Raw genomic sequence first — 16,402 nt, 5'->3', positions numbered from 1 at the left:
ATCGTACATTTCTGCCGTATTTTAGAGTTTTTAGACAGATTTCGTCGCGATCTTGTGAAAAACATGTAGTTTCAAGCTAGTTTTCAGTGTTTTGGCAGTTATCTTGTCAAAAAATGGGTAAGTCAGCGCAATAATTGTTTTTTTTTTGGTTTTTAAGGTTTTGTTTGCCCAAATTTTACTGAGAACACTGTGTGTTAGCTTGTCTCCATTGTTTTTTCGCAGATTCTATCGCTGTTTTGCTGAAAACATAACGTTTCAGCTTGTTTGCATCGTTTTTGGTCGTGAAATAAGCTAATTTTTGCAAAAGGAAAAAAACCTGTTTTTCAGCCCAAATTGACATAAAGGATACAGAAGAACATTTGCTTATTGCCTTTTCTTTTTGTCCTTACTCATGAAGTTGATTTTGGCATTTCAAACAAAAACTCTGCTAGAGCATTAATTGAATGACATATCATGCACTTACTTTGAAGCAAGAACACTTTTTTTTTAATTCAGAAAAATACCTTTTTATTTTTTTTTAAGGACTGCTGGATATAACCTGTACAACCAAGATGAATTTACATTCATTATTTGTCATAACTTACTCTAAATTAGAAATTCAAGTATGAAATTAAATGAGGGTACTAGCCCTTTAATAGTGTTCAAAATTTCCATATGCAGGGGTACTTGTGGCTACTGGAGAAGAATCAGTCTTTAACCCTTCACCCCCCCCAAGGGAGATAATAAGTACAGATATCCTCTTCCCTAGGGGCAACTAGCTCAAAAGTGAGTGATCTCAAGGGCCCTCCAAAAACGTTTTCTACAGCAATAACTAAGCTCTACAGAAGCACACTATGCAGACAAAAGGTGTAAGAGAATCAATGAATTCTTTAATTCTTGGTCCCTCCCAGGCCAACCTATTGTACAAATCTCATGACATCTGTTCCAGTTTCATCAGTCAATTTTTCAAGCTTCAAGCTTTTCCTGCAATTATGTACTTGTTCTTGAAGCTGAAAACTAACAAGGTTCCTGTAAATTAAGTTTACATAACAACCTAACAATTTGTGAAAATCACACAAATCCCAAGCTATATCCAGAATTATGCTCTTAATAAAATAAACTTTTAAAGCAAATTGGGATTTTGCCCTAGTTCTTTTTATTTTTTTGTTACTTTTTAAATACATTTGTATAAATAATGCTCCCCTAACTCTCCCCAAAACTTTTAGAACAGATGCAAACTCTTAAGAATGATCAAGCTTTACCTTATTATTAAAAATTTTTTACATCTTAGACTACCAAGTTATCACAGAGGTTTTTTTTGGTACTTTGACCTGTTTAACACCTAAAAAGAAGAACACATACATAACACACACACAATCAGCCAGGTCAAAATGTGCTGCAGCCAACAATTTGGCCACCTACAATGAAATAGCTGCCAATTTCACACATGTCAGACTTCTATTCAGGACAAGATTTGGCCTCTGCTGCCTATTACTATTGCCAGCTTGCCTGCCACTCAAAATTTCAACTGAGATTGTACATACATACATGTGGGATTAGGTTACACGAGCGAACCTGCACTATTGAAAGAGGTCAATGAATTATAACTCAAAGAAACATTGATAAATAAAATAAATCAATAGAAATGACAAAAATTAAACTAACAGCAGACAGCACTTTTTTGGCCTTCGGAGCCTGATCAGTGCAGTGATCTTCAACTAAGTGCTTAATTTGGACATAAAACCAAAACTTGTTATGGTTAAATATTATTATTTTTCTTTCAATATTCCCATTCCAGCTGATGTATATTATTTGAATAACAAATCTTATTAGCATGTTAAAATCACCTGAGGACAAGGCATACACTTTGTGCCAAAATTGCTTTGCATCAAGTACGTTATCTAGTACATCATTACCATCTTCAGGTATTTCTAATTTACTCTTGAAAATCACACAAATCATAAGCTATATACAGCATACAATTGGCAGCAAATTATTAAAAAGGAATGCAGTAATCTTTAATAATAAGAGTAGCTAAATAACAAATAGCCTAGTCAAAATGTGCCGGTAACCAGGGATTTGGCTTTCCACACAGAACATTTGTTAGGCGTCTAGTCTGGACAAGGTTTGGTCTCTACCTTCTGTTACTATAGCCAGCTTGCCTACTTCTAAAAAACGTTTTGACTAAGCTGAAAAAAATGTTTGAGAGAAAAATGGCCACAACAAGCCCACTTACTGCAAAATAAGAAACATAAAAGTAACACTTCAAATTATTACAGAATATAAGCCTTGCAGGATTTGGCTCTCAATAAAATTAGTTAAAATAGCCGATCTTGAGTTTAACTACTCACTCAAAATGGGCTGACAGCCTGCAATTTGGCCACCTACAATGAAGTATCTTCCACTGACTTCACACCTTTCAGACTGCTTTTCAGGATGAGGTTTGGCCTCTGCTGCCTATAATTACAACAGCCAGCTTGACTACTACTAAAGAACATTTTGACTGGGCTGTGCAAGTGTTACTAGCATATAAAAAGCACCTTCAGGTAGATTACAGCAAAGCAGACTTTGTACCAAAACACCTTGCATTAAGTACATCATTACCCTCTACAGGTATTTCTAGTTTACATGTGAAAATCCCACAAATCACAAGGTATATTACATCATACATGTTGACAAAGCAATCAGGGGTACATTTTTCATAATAGGATGCAATGGTCTTCAGTATCAAGATTATTTGGTACCTAAATAGTAAAATGTTCGAGAGAAGAAATAATCATAAACATTTTTTCTTTCTCATCAGTATCGACTTCCAAAAGTAATGGATAATGACCACCTAAAACAAAGAAGAAATAAATCAAATTTGTGATTTCACAGGGCTTCAATACGAAACAACTATACATATCTTTTATTTCCTACCACTTCCAAGTAGCAGGAATGGCTGAAATGGCCTTCACGTGAACACAACAGAATCCTATGCGTGTATAACCATGTAGAACTATTTATTCGGTATCTAAATTACATCCCAAATGTCATGATATTTGACTGAAACTCAGCTTACCCATCTTTCGTTTAGACTTCGAAACTTGCTACTTTTTACCACCGTTTCAATGTTTTCTTGTTGTTCAAAAGGTGGTAGGGCCATTGCAGACCGTGATTTTTTTTTTACTTGAGAACCAGATCACAACACCCAAGCCTTTTCACGCTAAAATATTAAACTACTGAGATTTCCTTCGCCGCCGTAAGCCGCCATTTTATCTTTCCCTGAATACTAGTTCCCAAGCTTCGAGCCCGAAGGTCTCAGACATGCACTGAAATTATGATATTCGTTATTTCAGGGCCAATTTAGAAATAACGATAATCGTTATTTTGGTGTCGAGATCATGCTGATCACAACTGAACGCACATTTACCCCTTTCCTCCGCCATCTTGAATGTTGTAAGACAGTGGAACCGAGTCCTTCTCTTTATTTAACACGTGTAAAGAGCATTGGTAAAGAGTGCCACGAAATTACTATATCCATAAATTTGGCGCCAATTTAGAAATAACGATAATCGTAATTTCGGTCTCGAGATCATGTTGTTTTTTTGGGATCACTTTCTGAAGGAGCTTGGAAACCAGGCTCAACTCAGTAGCCAAGCCTACTGAATTTGTGCCCAAGCCTTTTCTTGCTTGCGTGACCTTTTTTGTCACACTAGAGAATACAAGGAACTTCGGCGAGTAGTAAACACAAGCTCAAATTTTTAAAGCAGTAAAGAGGAAAACTTTTTGAGACTGAAAGGTAAGTAAGTAAGTTTTTTAGTGTTTTACAACCTAAATTTAGTGTTTCCTTTTGTAATTTACAACGTACAGTAAATTGTCAAATCAATAACTCGAAAAGCTTACAACTAAAATTTAACTCTTTATTAATAACCTTATACTTTCTTGATCTGATATCTCAATTAGCGATAACACCAGAAATAATTTGCTTTTGTGGTATATACTATATGTATACCTAACTTGTTGAAGTACGTTGTCATGAAATAATGCACTTAGCAACAATTAATCTGATTACACAAAACTGAGTCAATGTTTAAATTGTTCCCTGGACTGCCTGGACTGCCTGGACATCTGAGGCAACTGATAATGCATTTTGGGAGTGGTAGAGATGCTTACTTCACAGTGGCTATGGCTCTACCTGTCCTTTAATTTGCCTTGTTGTTTGTAATAGATTTTCCTTGCATTGTCTGTTATTTTTTTTCAGGAAATTTTAGTCTGCAAGAAGAAAATTCTTTTACAGAAGAATCCTTTTCCTGTAACGTTTACAACTGTTGCTTACGTTTGCCATATTTCTGATATTTTTATCATAACAGAATTTTTCACAAAAATTATTTGACATTGAATTCTTATACAAATACTGCAAGGTCAAGCCTGCCCACCAACCCATCAAGGTGGTGTTGAAAACTGCAGTAAGGTCTATTGAATATGGTTAAAGTACTGAATTTCACTCCATGACTTACTACTACAGAATATGGGGCTTTTTATGATTAGGTACCAAACAAAAAAAAATGCTTTCTTGGCTCATTTGCATCAAGCCACCTAATATAATTCACAAAGATTAGTTGACATTGGATTCTCATACAAATACTGCAAGGTCATGCCTACCCACCAACCCATTAAGGTGGTGTTGAAAACTGCAGTAAGGTCTATTGAATATAGTTAGAGTACTGAATTTCACTTTATGACTTATAATTACAGAATATGGGGCTTTTTTATGATTAGGTAAAAAACAAAACAAAAAAAAAGCTTTCTTGGCTCATTTGGATCAAGCCACCTGATATAATGCAATCAATGTCTTGTTTTCTGTATCATGAGTCATTGCTCAGTTGGAATTGATATTTAAATCTTAATTATAATCATTTAAATCCAACTGAATGTATTTCTTTCATTACTTTTCCACTGACTGCCAAACCAGCAAGCCTTGAGGCATTAAACTGTGAGGACTTTAAAAAAGGCGCTGTATTGTTTACATGTAGCTGCTTTGGGGGAGGGGAGTGGTAAAGTTTCAAATTTGGTTAAGAGTATGTAACACAATAATAATAATGATAATAATGTTAATAATAATAATAATAATAATTCATTTTTTCCATCCTTTGTTGCAAACGCATCTGACCCAGAGCCATTATTGGAACATACCAGAATAGCCTTTTTGTTAATGAAAGGCCTCAGTGGTGCACAGATATGATATGAAAATAATTTTCTCTTGTGTGAGGCATCAGTCAATTTAGGAATTACCAAGTGTAAAATTTCAAGTCAATATGGTCCAGAAACTACTCATTTTTGTAGAGGGTGGAGCAGGGAGGGGTGGAGGGGTCGAAATTATTAGGTTTGCGTACCGTTTTCACTCTTTGCACCCTGAACACTCAGTCACGCACACTTCAGATGGATGCTCAACACAACAGCGTCAAAAAATAATCAAGCAAATAACTAAGACGTGCAAAGCTTCCACGGTGAATATAAATTTACCGCTATAAACAGTGAAAAGGCCTTACAGATTTTACACGTAGTTTTTTTGAAGTTACAACTTCCTATGACGTTCTAACAAGATTATCAAGTTGTCAAATACGTATTTTCATATGATTGATACCAATTGCTTTATTAAGTCGAAATAAGCTTAATGTCAAGAATAAATAAGCGGATTACTACACTTACGACGAATTTTGTGGTCCGTTAAAAAAAGTACTTGGTTCAATTACGTAGTTCACCGAAAGGTTAATTTTGTTTGCCTGCTAGGATTTCTTTAACATTGAATACATTTGCAAGACCTGTACTCGACGAGGTGCACTTCTTGCGATTGTTCTGCAATCTAGCGAGTCCTTCGGAAAAACGTCACCGAGAGCAGAGCTAAGACACTATTCAGAAGCAAGTATTTTCTAGGTTTGAAATTCCCTTCGGTTCCATTTGACCGTGAGTAGAGTTTAGAATTCACGAAGAAAGCGTATTTTAGCCAAAGGCAGAAGATTCGTATTTGAACGGAGCGCAGCGAGATAAGGTAATATTCTTTCACGCGAAAATTAAAAAAAAAATAGGGTTAATAGATAACTTCTCATTTGTTTTTTCTCGCGCAAGTAACAAAAATGTTCCCTTCCCTGTCCCCATCCAATCGCACTTCAACCAGTCGGGGGAGGTGAGTATAGAATTGTTAACAAATCATCAGAAGGCTTGGTTACCTGACTGAGCCTGGTGTCTAAGCTCCTTCAGAAAGTGATCCCAAAAAAAATTTCTGCTCTGGGGCTAGTTAGCCTGTTTCGTCCCAGGGCCCTTTGCCCTTTGGAGGCAGCTTTAATTTTGTCCATTGATGAAGTTGCGGAAATGGAAAAGAGCTGAAAAGACTAAAACGAAGTCTTTTTTTTAACTGAGCGTTAAAAATAACCCGGGCCGAAAAATCATGACCTCCTCTTTCCCCGTATGACAGGAATATCGGCAAAACTTGGAGTCGGGGAAGGGGGGTGGAATCCCGCTGAAATGATGGCGGAAATTCCAGCCCTGACTCGACGGGAATCGCGATGTGCCATAGGAAAAAACACCTCAAAACAATCGCTCTCTCCGACCAAGATTATCAATGGATACCAGTGATCTGTAAATATGACAGATCCGTTAGAAATCCGACCGTAATCTACTGTCCGGTATTGGGTGTGGCTATCCGAAAATAGACGGAAATCCCGAAATAAGATAACAACTCTTTTATATCAACTGTGATAGTTTTATTAACAGAAAATTCACATCTTCTAAATTTTAAGATATTTTATCAAACTGTGACAAAAGTTGAGAATAAAAGTTCTACGAAAGGAGGGAGGAACGTTTGTTGCCAACAGAGTATAAAGGGAGGCGGGGAGGCTACAGAAAATTGACTGCCCCCCTCCCCCCCGCGACACATAATGAACGGCCCTTATTCTGTATTATTATTGAATTAATAAATAGTAACGGTAACATGACCGAGAGAAAGTCCAATTCGGTCTGTAATCATACGAGTGATAAACGAAATTGGACGATCACGAAGCGGGAGTCCGATTTGTCAATCACGGACAGAATTGGAGGATAGGAAGTCCTGTTACCGATTAATTAAAACTATGACATAATTTGAGAAAGAAGCTAGACTTCGGTCATGCGTTCTCATAAAAAAAAACAACAATTAACTCGAAGAAATGCAAGACAGCAGCGCGCGCACATGACGAGTTCTGTCCACTTATCACTTACACAGGCATAATGTGTTAACTGTTCCTTAAACTATCCTATTGCACTGTCCAATTACAGGCATGATGCGTACACTGTCCTATTAGTGCTCAAATCGGGCTGGTGATAACCAATCGCGTTCAAGAATTTTGTTATACTTCTGATGAATTAATTTATTGCTACTGACTCGGATGTAAGAATTTGTGGTGTGGAAGTTCCTCTCAGGTCTGCAAAATTGCAAGCATAAGTGTTAAAAGGTTTCTCTTATTTAGCGTAACCACTTATTATTTGACTGTTTTTAGAATAAAATGAAACCGTGTACGCCTCAGTTTTGCCCATTTGTGATAATCTGCCACAACATATTTTCATCAACGCCACGATAGTATCTCGTTGAAATTAAAACTTCTATTGTAACTAGGGATCCAATGCAAATCTTCCCTTCTTCCCTTCCTGTGACCTAATGTGACAGTCTCCTCTTGCATTAGGTAAGCTGGTGTGGTGATTTTCCCTAAGACTGCGTGACTGAGTGCGACAAGCGTTTTACCGTGATCAACTTTCTTAAGATTGCGTGACATCGTGAGACAAACTACCCGACATTTTTTAGACTTACCAATGTAAGAGCCGTTGTATACAGCTATTATCTGTACAATGAACTGTGCAATAAGAAAAAATCTAATCTGATTACGATAAAGTTAAAAAAAATTAAAAATCTGAATTAAATATCTATACAACATCCTAACGTACTCATAATATCTTAAAGTTAATAAGAAATTCTATGTCAAAATCATTATCCTAAAACGAAAGCCAGCAGGAGGTCTGCGAGGGGCCTGGCACTGATAAGCCAGCCAGGCCCCCAGCAAACCTCTTCCCAACTCGTCAGGGAACATTTAAATGAGAGAGTGGGGGAGGTCAATGAAAGTTGTAGAGAAAAATTTAAAAAATGGAACAGCGTGTCAGGACTTTTGCCACGCACCGTAAGTAAGAGTCTCCGTCAGCGCAGCATATGCGCGAACGCTCTAAAACCTAGGTTGCATAATTGGTGGCGTTTTCAGGCTGTCTCAAAAGAATTACAAAAAACCACACAAGCCAATAAGTCACGGTATTACATAAAGCATCTAAGTTTCTGGTAAAACCCGTGCGAAAATAAGATTTGTCTTCGAAAATTCTCGAGTTTTCCTTTCCCATAATTTTTTTTTCTTTTATGAACATTTTAATTTTGTTTCGCTTATTTTGTAAGACAGTAGTTGTTTCCCATGTCTTCCTCTAAAATTTAGGGCGAGAAAATGGCGCATAGCCAGCCGGAATTGATTCCTCCTTTAGCGCATGCACTACGTTTGACCTACAGAATTGATTCCTAGCAAAAGCAAAACGTTTGACCGCTGTGTTACTCACGGCCGGTCAGAATTGATCTCTCGCGCATGCACGACGTCCGACCGCTGTGTTGTCTCCGTCTCACATGAGTCACTATTTAATCAAAGTCAGAAGAAACGTAACCGTCTCCGACATCTTCTGTTGGCAGATAGGAGTATGAGTAGCCGGCGTACTCATTATCCACTGTCAATACATGCGTATACGCACTGAAAGAACAAAATACGACGAACCAAGTTGGTTACTTGCGGATTATAAAAGAAAGTCTAACTTATTTGCAAGACTGTCCATGACCAATTGACAAACACGAACAAACGAGCTAGGGGCGGAAACAGGAATTTTTTGTTAGGGAGGGGGAGGTGCGGAGGTCCGGAGGTCTAGGGTCCGTAGGTCTTAACCTCAGGCCCCAGGGCCCACCCCTTGATCATCACTTAGTGGTAACGAACAATCGTGCATATTAGGAAACTTTTCAAATGGCACAGCCATTGTAACAGCGGGCCAATGAACAAAAAATATAACCACAGTAGACGGAACAAAAGAAATTCAACTATCTTCAAAGATTAAATTACCCATAAAAAGCACTAAATACCTCTCGTCTTCTCTTTTAGTTTTGATAACTCGCTTTGCCCCGAAAAATAGCAATTGAATGTCAAAAGTGATCCTAGATTGCGTTAGTTTTACTTCTCTTTGCTCGTTGATTAGTAATGGTAATTGAACTGAGTGGAGTGCAATTTGGGCTGAAATCATACGCGTGATTTCAAAATCGATCAAGTGCACAGCGCGAGTTCGATTTGAAATCACAAGTATGATTTCAGACCAAAATTGCACGACGCGAGGTTCAATTACCACTTTATGACATCCATTTTGAAATCGCCCAAATACAGGACTTGGTCACTTCAAATATTTTATTGATGCAGTACTGAGCTGGTTTGAAATTAAATTCATCCATTTTTGGAGGGGAAAAAGTGAGAGTTTTGGAAACAAAAGTAGCAAAATTTGCCATACGATACTCTTTGTCTTTCATTTTCTTGCAACTTGATTGGTTACTTTTAAAAATGGTGCGATTCGTGAATAAATCGCACCAATTAGAACCAATCAGATTACAGGGACCACCAGTGATTTCAAAATGGGTGTAATAAGCCAAGAAAACTCACGCCAGTTTTTCAACCAATCAAGGTTAAAAGTAAAACCAATCTCATTTTGATGGATCACAAGCGTTTCCCACGCTTGATGACGAGCATTTTCCCGCACTTGATGACGAGTGTTTTCCCGCGCTTGACGCAGCTTGTCTTTTCCCGCTTTTCATTCTAATTGGTTCCCTGTAATGTTTTGCTTCGCTCTGATTGGCCATTATGGTAACTCTGGTTTTTACTCCCCGTCACTCATTCTATGAGCGCTCTATTTACTAAGCCATTCAAAAATGAATGTAAACTGAAAAGAAAGATGAAAAAGTGGGAAGAAAAAAAAGTGGCTCACCTTCGAAAGAAATCTTTCAGAAATGCAAAGTACACAATGGGACCAAACACGGCATAATACATAATCAGAGTGAAGTCTAAAACGCTGACAAAAAACAAAATAAATAAACAAAACAAAACAAAACAAAGTAAACAATACTATTATGATTTGATTACAGTATCTCTTATTCTTAAATACTCAACATGTCGTTTCACTTCAGGCATATCTTCAAGCGTAGCCAATTAGATTGCGGTATTTGGGACGACGCGAGTGGATGCAAACGTTCTGTCTTTGGATACAAGTAATTTAGTGTTAGCAACTGAGTTGAAAACGTAAATTAGCCACCGTCGAGGGTAAAAAAGCTGACGTCTCGAGCGTTAGCTCTTCGTCAATCGCTCTGACGAAGGGCTAACGCTCGAAACGTCAGCTTTTTTACCCTTGACGGTGGCTAATTTACGTTTTCAACTCAGTTGCTAACACTAAATTACCTGCTATACTCTCCCACTGACGCAGCTCCACAGTTTCTTTAGAAACTTACCCCCTTTATTCATTCGTCTTTGGATACAGTTTATGAGGTTAATATGCTACGATCTAGAAAAATTTTTTGTCCAGGCTAGCTTAGGGAAGGGATTTCGAAACAGACTTGCTAAGAAAAGGGGACCAGAACGATATACAAGTGCAACGTAGAAAAACTGCTATCAGGTACAGGCAACTTTATTGAAAGAAGAATTATTATAAAGGCCGTTTGACAACTGGGCTGACGGTTAAAACGAACCTCCATTCTGTAAATTTGGGAAGTTGACAATTCGAGTGTTTTTTTCTTGAAAACTGGTTATATACCCTAAACTACGAGAACAACGTAAATATATAAGAGATCCGGTACCTACCATAAACTTTGCACAAAACCTTCGTACATCAATAGACTTGCAGAACCTTGCATTAGGTTCACGACACACATCACAGCACAATACAAGTAGAAAGATTTCCGCCCTGTAAAGGAGAATACCAAACGTAAGCCAGGGGTAGACGTTATCTGAATGGACCTAATTGATTGGTCCAGAAAACTCGCACGACGTTCTAAGCTAATCAGAAGCAAAACGAAATCCAACCACAAATTGGTCTTGTTTGTTTGTTTTCACTATGATTATTATCATCATTAGCGTTGCAGGACGCGTGTTTCTCCGCCCGCGGGAAGATTTAGGACAAAACAGAGAGAAGTTTGCCGGTTAGCTCATCAGTGCCAGACCCTTTTAGACCTCCACTCGGTTTCTCGCGTTCCTCAAAACCTCATACTTTCCCACGAGCGGAGAAATGGTCGTACCAAAGGGAATGCTCGCAGGAAAATGGAAAATCGGATTTCACGACACTAACTCTTAATTGCGCTCTAAATTCAACGGCGAAACGCAAATAAAAGTTCCTAATCGTACTTCCTTGTTTAACAGAGAGTATTAGTCTCAGAGAGCCTGTTAGAAAATCGAATAGATCCACGTCGGAACTTTGAATGGAGCCCTGTGAAAAGACTAACGTGGGTGTGGTCCTCCAGAAGGGAGACTACAAGTATATTTGCCAGGCTGAAACTTAAAAGCAATCTTACCAGGTAAAACAAGCCACTCTCTTAGCTTGGTGCACGGCAATATGAGTATAGTAAGATATACCTGAAAGGAGAGGAAATAAAAGGTTAAAAAAAGGGCTTCGTCAGAGCGAATGACATAGGACTCGAAGCGCCAGCTTCGGCAACTCTTTACTGTGACCAGTTTGCATTACCAACTCGGTTTATAAAAGCAAATTAATGTGACCGAACATGATGCTTTATTACAAACAGAAAATCAAACTTTGCTTCGGCGGTTTGCATATGGGATTGATTATTGGAAATCAGCTTAAACTTGAACTTGTCATCTATATTTCATAGCGGCTTCTTTTAAAACGTTTTGTGTTGATCTAATTGTGGATAAATAAGATCACCCTTACCAAAGCTAAAAAGAGAGAAGTAGACGACAAAAACACCAATCCACCATGTCCATAGAAATCATACTTTTCACTTCCAAAAATTCGGCCATTTATTCCTGGGCATTTGACAAACTCAAGCGTGGCCTGAGTACGAGGAAAAGAGAAGAATTAATATTTACGATGTTGAAGGTAATGATGATGACCATAAAGTGATTGTTACATTGTTAAGTATATCTATGTCTTGCTAAGAGAGCCACAACCAACAAATGGTTATGGCATATAGTACACTGTATGTATACCTCCTACTAACCGAGTCAAAAATCCGTACAGTAAGTTATGTACCGAGTTTTTTCCAATCGGATATTTAGTCCAGTGCGAAGTGTGTGAGCCATAAATCCGAGCAAACAAAACGGGGTTCCAAAACTTACAGTACAGACCGAGAAAACAAAGGTAGTAAGGTATTTAATAAATATCTGGGTTCAAATGTGTGTGTGGAGGGAGGAAGGGGGGGAGGGGGGGAAGGGAGAGGATTTTATGTCAAACAAACTACTGAATTTAGCATGCTGTGGAAATATGATCCGCTAAAATGACCAATCATAGCGTCCGCACTAACTGAGAGATAAAATAATAATAATAATAATAATAATAATAGAATAATATGATTATGATTGCTATCATTATAAATATTATTTCTCTAGCTATTTATATAATTATTATCAATAATTATCACTATACAACAAAGTGAAGAAAAGAAAGAAGAGGAGAAAGAGGAAGAAGAAGGATGAGGAAAATGCAGTTAATACTGTCAGTCCCAAGATCAAACTAGTTCTTCTCTTTACTGTTTGCTGTAGAACTCATGTAATGCTAGTTCTGAGAATTTGGTATTGGATCAGCTAATAAGCCCTTAACTGATATTTTTCTTTATTCTCATCACTTATCTGCTTGATATTGTAATGATAATGTTAGGTGAAATTCTGTCTTGGTCAGTCATAGAAGTTTAAGATTTAAGGTGGTGAACATCACAAAAAGCAGCAAACCTGAGTTGATGAATATGCAACTGCACAAAATAGTGACAGACCCAGAACTCTCCTTACACCTTTGCGTCCATCTTGCATGTTCCCTAAAGGCAAACATAGTTTGTGATAATTCACCTTTAAATGAAGTCAATCAATATTTACATCTCTCAAAAGTTGACTCTTGTCCATACCTGCCCAGACCGCAAATATTATGACACTCACTTCAACTGCTAACAAAAAGCATCTCAGTATAATCCACAAAATCTATGAAAAATATATTTTGCATTAAAATACAAGTTTCATTTCATGACACAAAGTACCCAAAAAGTGGGAAGTGGAAAGAGGGATATGAAGAGGTGAAAAGTAGAGAGAGAGAGGTGAAAAGAGGAAAGTGAAAAGTGGAAAGTGAAAAGTGGGAAGGGAGAATTGGGAAGTGGGAGTTAAATAGAAGGATGTGAGAAGTGGATATTTGAAAATTAAAAGTGGAAAAAGAAAAGTGGGAAGTCTAAGCATGACCGCAGACCCTCTTAGTGCTGTGTTTTAAGTGACAAACATTATCAGATTCAATGATTGTGATGGCCAATATTGCAAGCTTTAATTATTGCCCTCTTATGTTGTGGAACTGACAAGCTTCCATAGGTTTGCATTACAGTGCCTTCCTTTTTGCATCTATTACACCATTGAATAGAAACCCTGACACAGCCTATAACCAAAATAAAATTATCAGATGTCAAAGAATTTAAGGACCTTTGTTGGCAGAGAATCCTTGTGATGTAATTTCAAGATTGACGTCAGAAGCATCGAGACAAAGCATCTTGCTGTTCCAATGATACAAACAAAGAATACCTATCGAAAGACAAAATCAATTAAGAAGTCCTTTGTTACCTGTTACATCAGGTATTTCAAAATGAAAACTTATGGGTGAAACTTTCTTGAGGGCATGGCTTTGCAAGGCCTGCATGAATTTCTGAATTTGGTTGCATTTCTTTTTAAAATCATCTCAATCCCTACCATAAAATAAACAGTCTTCACAATTGGACATCTTATTTTGCTAAGCTGTACATGAGCTACTCCAAGTCTGTACATAAGGAACATCAGAAACAGAATGTTTGGAATCAGGAGGATTACATCAAGAATCCTGATGTGACTATACGGAAAGAGAATGAAAGAATGATAAGTAAAATGTTCAATGTTGTGCATCGAAATACATTACTGCACCTTCCAAACAAATACCTTTTTAGAGAACTTGGTCCAGTGGTTCAAAGTCCAATCAGTGCTAGCCCAACGTTAAATTTTAATCCAAGTTTCATTATTCCTTTGGTCAAAAGCCTTTTTGCTGATAATTTTCTCAATTCATTTCAGAACATCCAATCATTAAAATGTAGACAAAAATAATTATACTGAAGATCTGAAATCAGTGTTCACACTAACCCTGGGTTATCTTAACCCAGCTTTGAACAACCTGGCCTTGGAATCTAACAAGATTCCTTGAAGGTTATATGCAAGAGGAGACAGCCTGTTGGATAACGGGGCTCAACTTCTACTTATGATCCTTGCAAAACTAATTTTAAAACAAGAATCTACTTTCATGGAGTCAAATTAAATGTCTAAATAAACCAGACGTCAATCTGTGCTTTGTTCACCGTTGCTTGGTTGCTGTGTGCTGCACATTGTAGGAAGCCTCTTACCTTATTGTTCCCTGATGACTTAGATATAATTGATATAGTAAATTTTTCTCGATCATCAATGTTTATCGATGAAAAAGAAAGTGAAAGTATTTTCGCTTTTTACAACGAACTGACGCAACCGTCTGGACGATCGCGGTTAAATGAATGTAACGAAGTCTGAATTGATCCTCGCATACCTGCCGTTGACGTTCTCATATAGAATCCTTTGGCAGATATCAGTCTTGATCTGGTCGGGCGGAACTCTAGTGGTTGATATGTTGTTGTACGAAGGAAGAATGGTGAAAGCAGCATCCTTTGTCATCCTAGATTCGCGTAAATCTCCCTTCAGCTTTGTTTACCAATTAGTCGTGGCATCGATAAAATCGTCCAGAGAAAAAGTGTCTTACATTAAAACTGCCGATGTCTTTAGAGGACGTTTTCTTCTGATGTTGCCATCATTACCGTCGCATAAAATTCCTCTGAACATTATTTACCGGGAAGTTAGATGATAAAAATACTGTTTATAGCATCCTCGGCTATCCAGAGTCATATTTCGATCGCGTGATTCGGCTCCAATCCACCACGGTTAGAAAGGTAAAAAAAATTAAAAAAAAAAAAAAAAGGAATACCGGATAAGGGTGGAGAGGGACGTTTGTCATCCTATTTGCCGTGCCTAATTTTATCCGTGTTGCTGATGAAAAACCAACTCCTCTATACATTGACCTGCGTGATTAATTTTATTTTTTTGTGTGAGTAAGCAAGGAAGACAATATCTATTCCTCGCTAAAAATCAAAAAAGGAGAAGACACTGGGCACGACATTAATTAGTCTAAGATGGCTGCCGCTCAGAAAGTTCACATCTTCCCTATATTGTCCTTATAGAGATCTTTTGTAACTTGTCAATCCATGATTTATGCAATTCTGCTTTAGTTTGCAAGCATTGGAATAGTCTGACTCGCGTAGACGTGATTTGGAAGAGACATATTCCAAAATATTCTTGGTTCGAACTTCCACCGAAAGCAGCGGAGGCGCCAAGTGTTTACAAAGCTGTTTCGCGAATGTGGAAATCAAGCGTGAAGGTTGGTAACGAAAGATGGCTACCCAACCCTATGCCTGAACTTGAAAGGTACGAGAAATGGTTGAGGAAGGCAGAGTTTCACAACTACTACACGCATCATTCGACAACAATCTTACTCTTGAGACTGAATCCATTTTATGACTTCACAACCAAAGGGTGGGGAACGTGCAAATGAACGAGGTTTGTCAAGAGATATGAAAGAACTTTGGAGGCAAGGGAGGACCTCGACTTGACATGGAGTCGCACGAGGATTTAACGAAGCGAGCAAAGTACAGAACCAAAAAGATAGTTATGAAAAAGATTCTGGATATGCTACAACCAAGGTGGTTTCTAAGAGGCCTTAACTTGGAGAAATGTGAACTTGATGATGAGGCAAATATCATTGCTGGGCGAGCACTTGAAGGAGAAGCCGCTGATGATATCGTAGACGATATTGGAGACATAAAAGAACGGAGTACCGAAGAATTGAGTATATTTGGATCATTTGGCGAGAAAACTGCATGAAAAAGAAAGTCAACAAGCCAGTACCTCTTTCGCTTTACAATAAGTTGAATGCTTTTTTCGCAGATAAAAGCGGTCATTTTATAGAGTACTTTTTAAACGATGGGTGCTTTAACGAGAACTATCAATACGCTTATCATCTTTTGATCAGTGATTCTGCCGTGTTCTCTATTAAACAA

General features: G+C 37.8%; 1 protein-coding gene and 2 long non-coding RNA genes across 3 annotated transcripts; 1 reads left to right on the top strand and 2 right to left on the bottom strand.

The window, feature by feature from the left end:
• Positions 1 to 849: 849 nt before the first annotated feature.
• On the bottom strand, positions 850 to 3,567 carry LOC149046316 (uncharacterized). Its single transcript, XR_016186794.1, has 2 exons — positions 3,041 to 3,567; positions 850 to 2,815 (listed from the first exon to the last, which is right to left on the bottom strand). It is a non-coding gene; the product is annotated as an uncharacterized LOC149046316 (long non-coding RNA).
• Positions 3,565 to 4,961, top strand: LOC149046315 (uncharacterized). The gene is made up of 2 exons (XR_016186795.1): positions 3,565 to 3,760; positions 4,223 to 4,961. It is a non-coding gene; the product is annotated as an uncharacterized LOC149046315 (long non-coding RNA).
• Positions 4,962 to 6,700: 1,739 nt separating this feature from the next.
• LOC113684889 (transmembrane protein adipocyte-associated 1 homolog) lies at positions 6,701 to 15,369 on the bottom strand. The gene is made up of 10 exons (XM_089208341.1): positions 14,842 to 15,369; positions 13,989 to 14,124; positions 13,725 to 13,823; positions 13,169 to 13,241; positions 12,999 to 13,081; positions 11,983 to 12,105; positions 11,609 to 11,669; positions 10,902 to 11,004; positions 10,036 to 10,119; positions 6,701 to 8,768 (listed from the first exon to the last, which is right to left on the bottom strand). The coding sequence occupies exons 1-10, from the start codon at positions 14,964 to 14,966 to the stop codon at positions 8,660 to 8,662; spliced, it is 996 nt and encodes a 331-aa protein (XP_089064467.1). The 5' UTR covers positions 14,967 to 15,369; the 3' UTR covers positions 6,701 to 8,659.
• Positions 15,370 to 16,402: the final 1,033 nt, after the last annotated feature.

Source organism: Pocillopora damicornis, chromosome 5 (genome assembly GCF_964200805.1).
Source record: "Pocillopora damicornis chromosome 5, jaPocDami1.2, whole genome shotgun sequence".
NCBI classification, from domain to species: domain Eukaryota; kingdom Metazoa; phylum Cnidaria; class Anthozoa; order Scleractinia; family Pocilloporidae; genus Pocillopora; species Pocillopora damicornis.
Note: the sequence above shows the minus strand (reverse complement) of the source record. Positions and strands in the feature narration are given on the sequence as shown.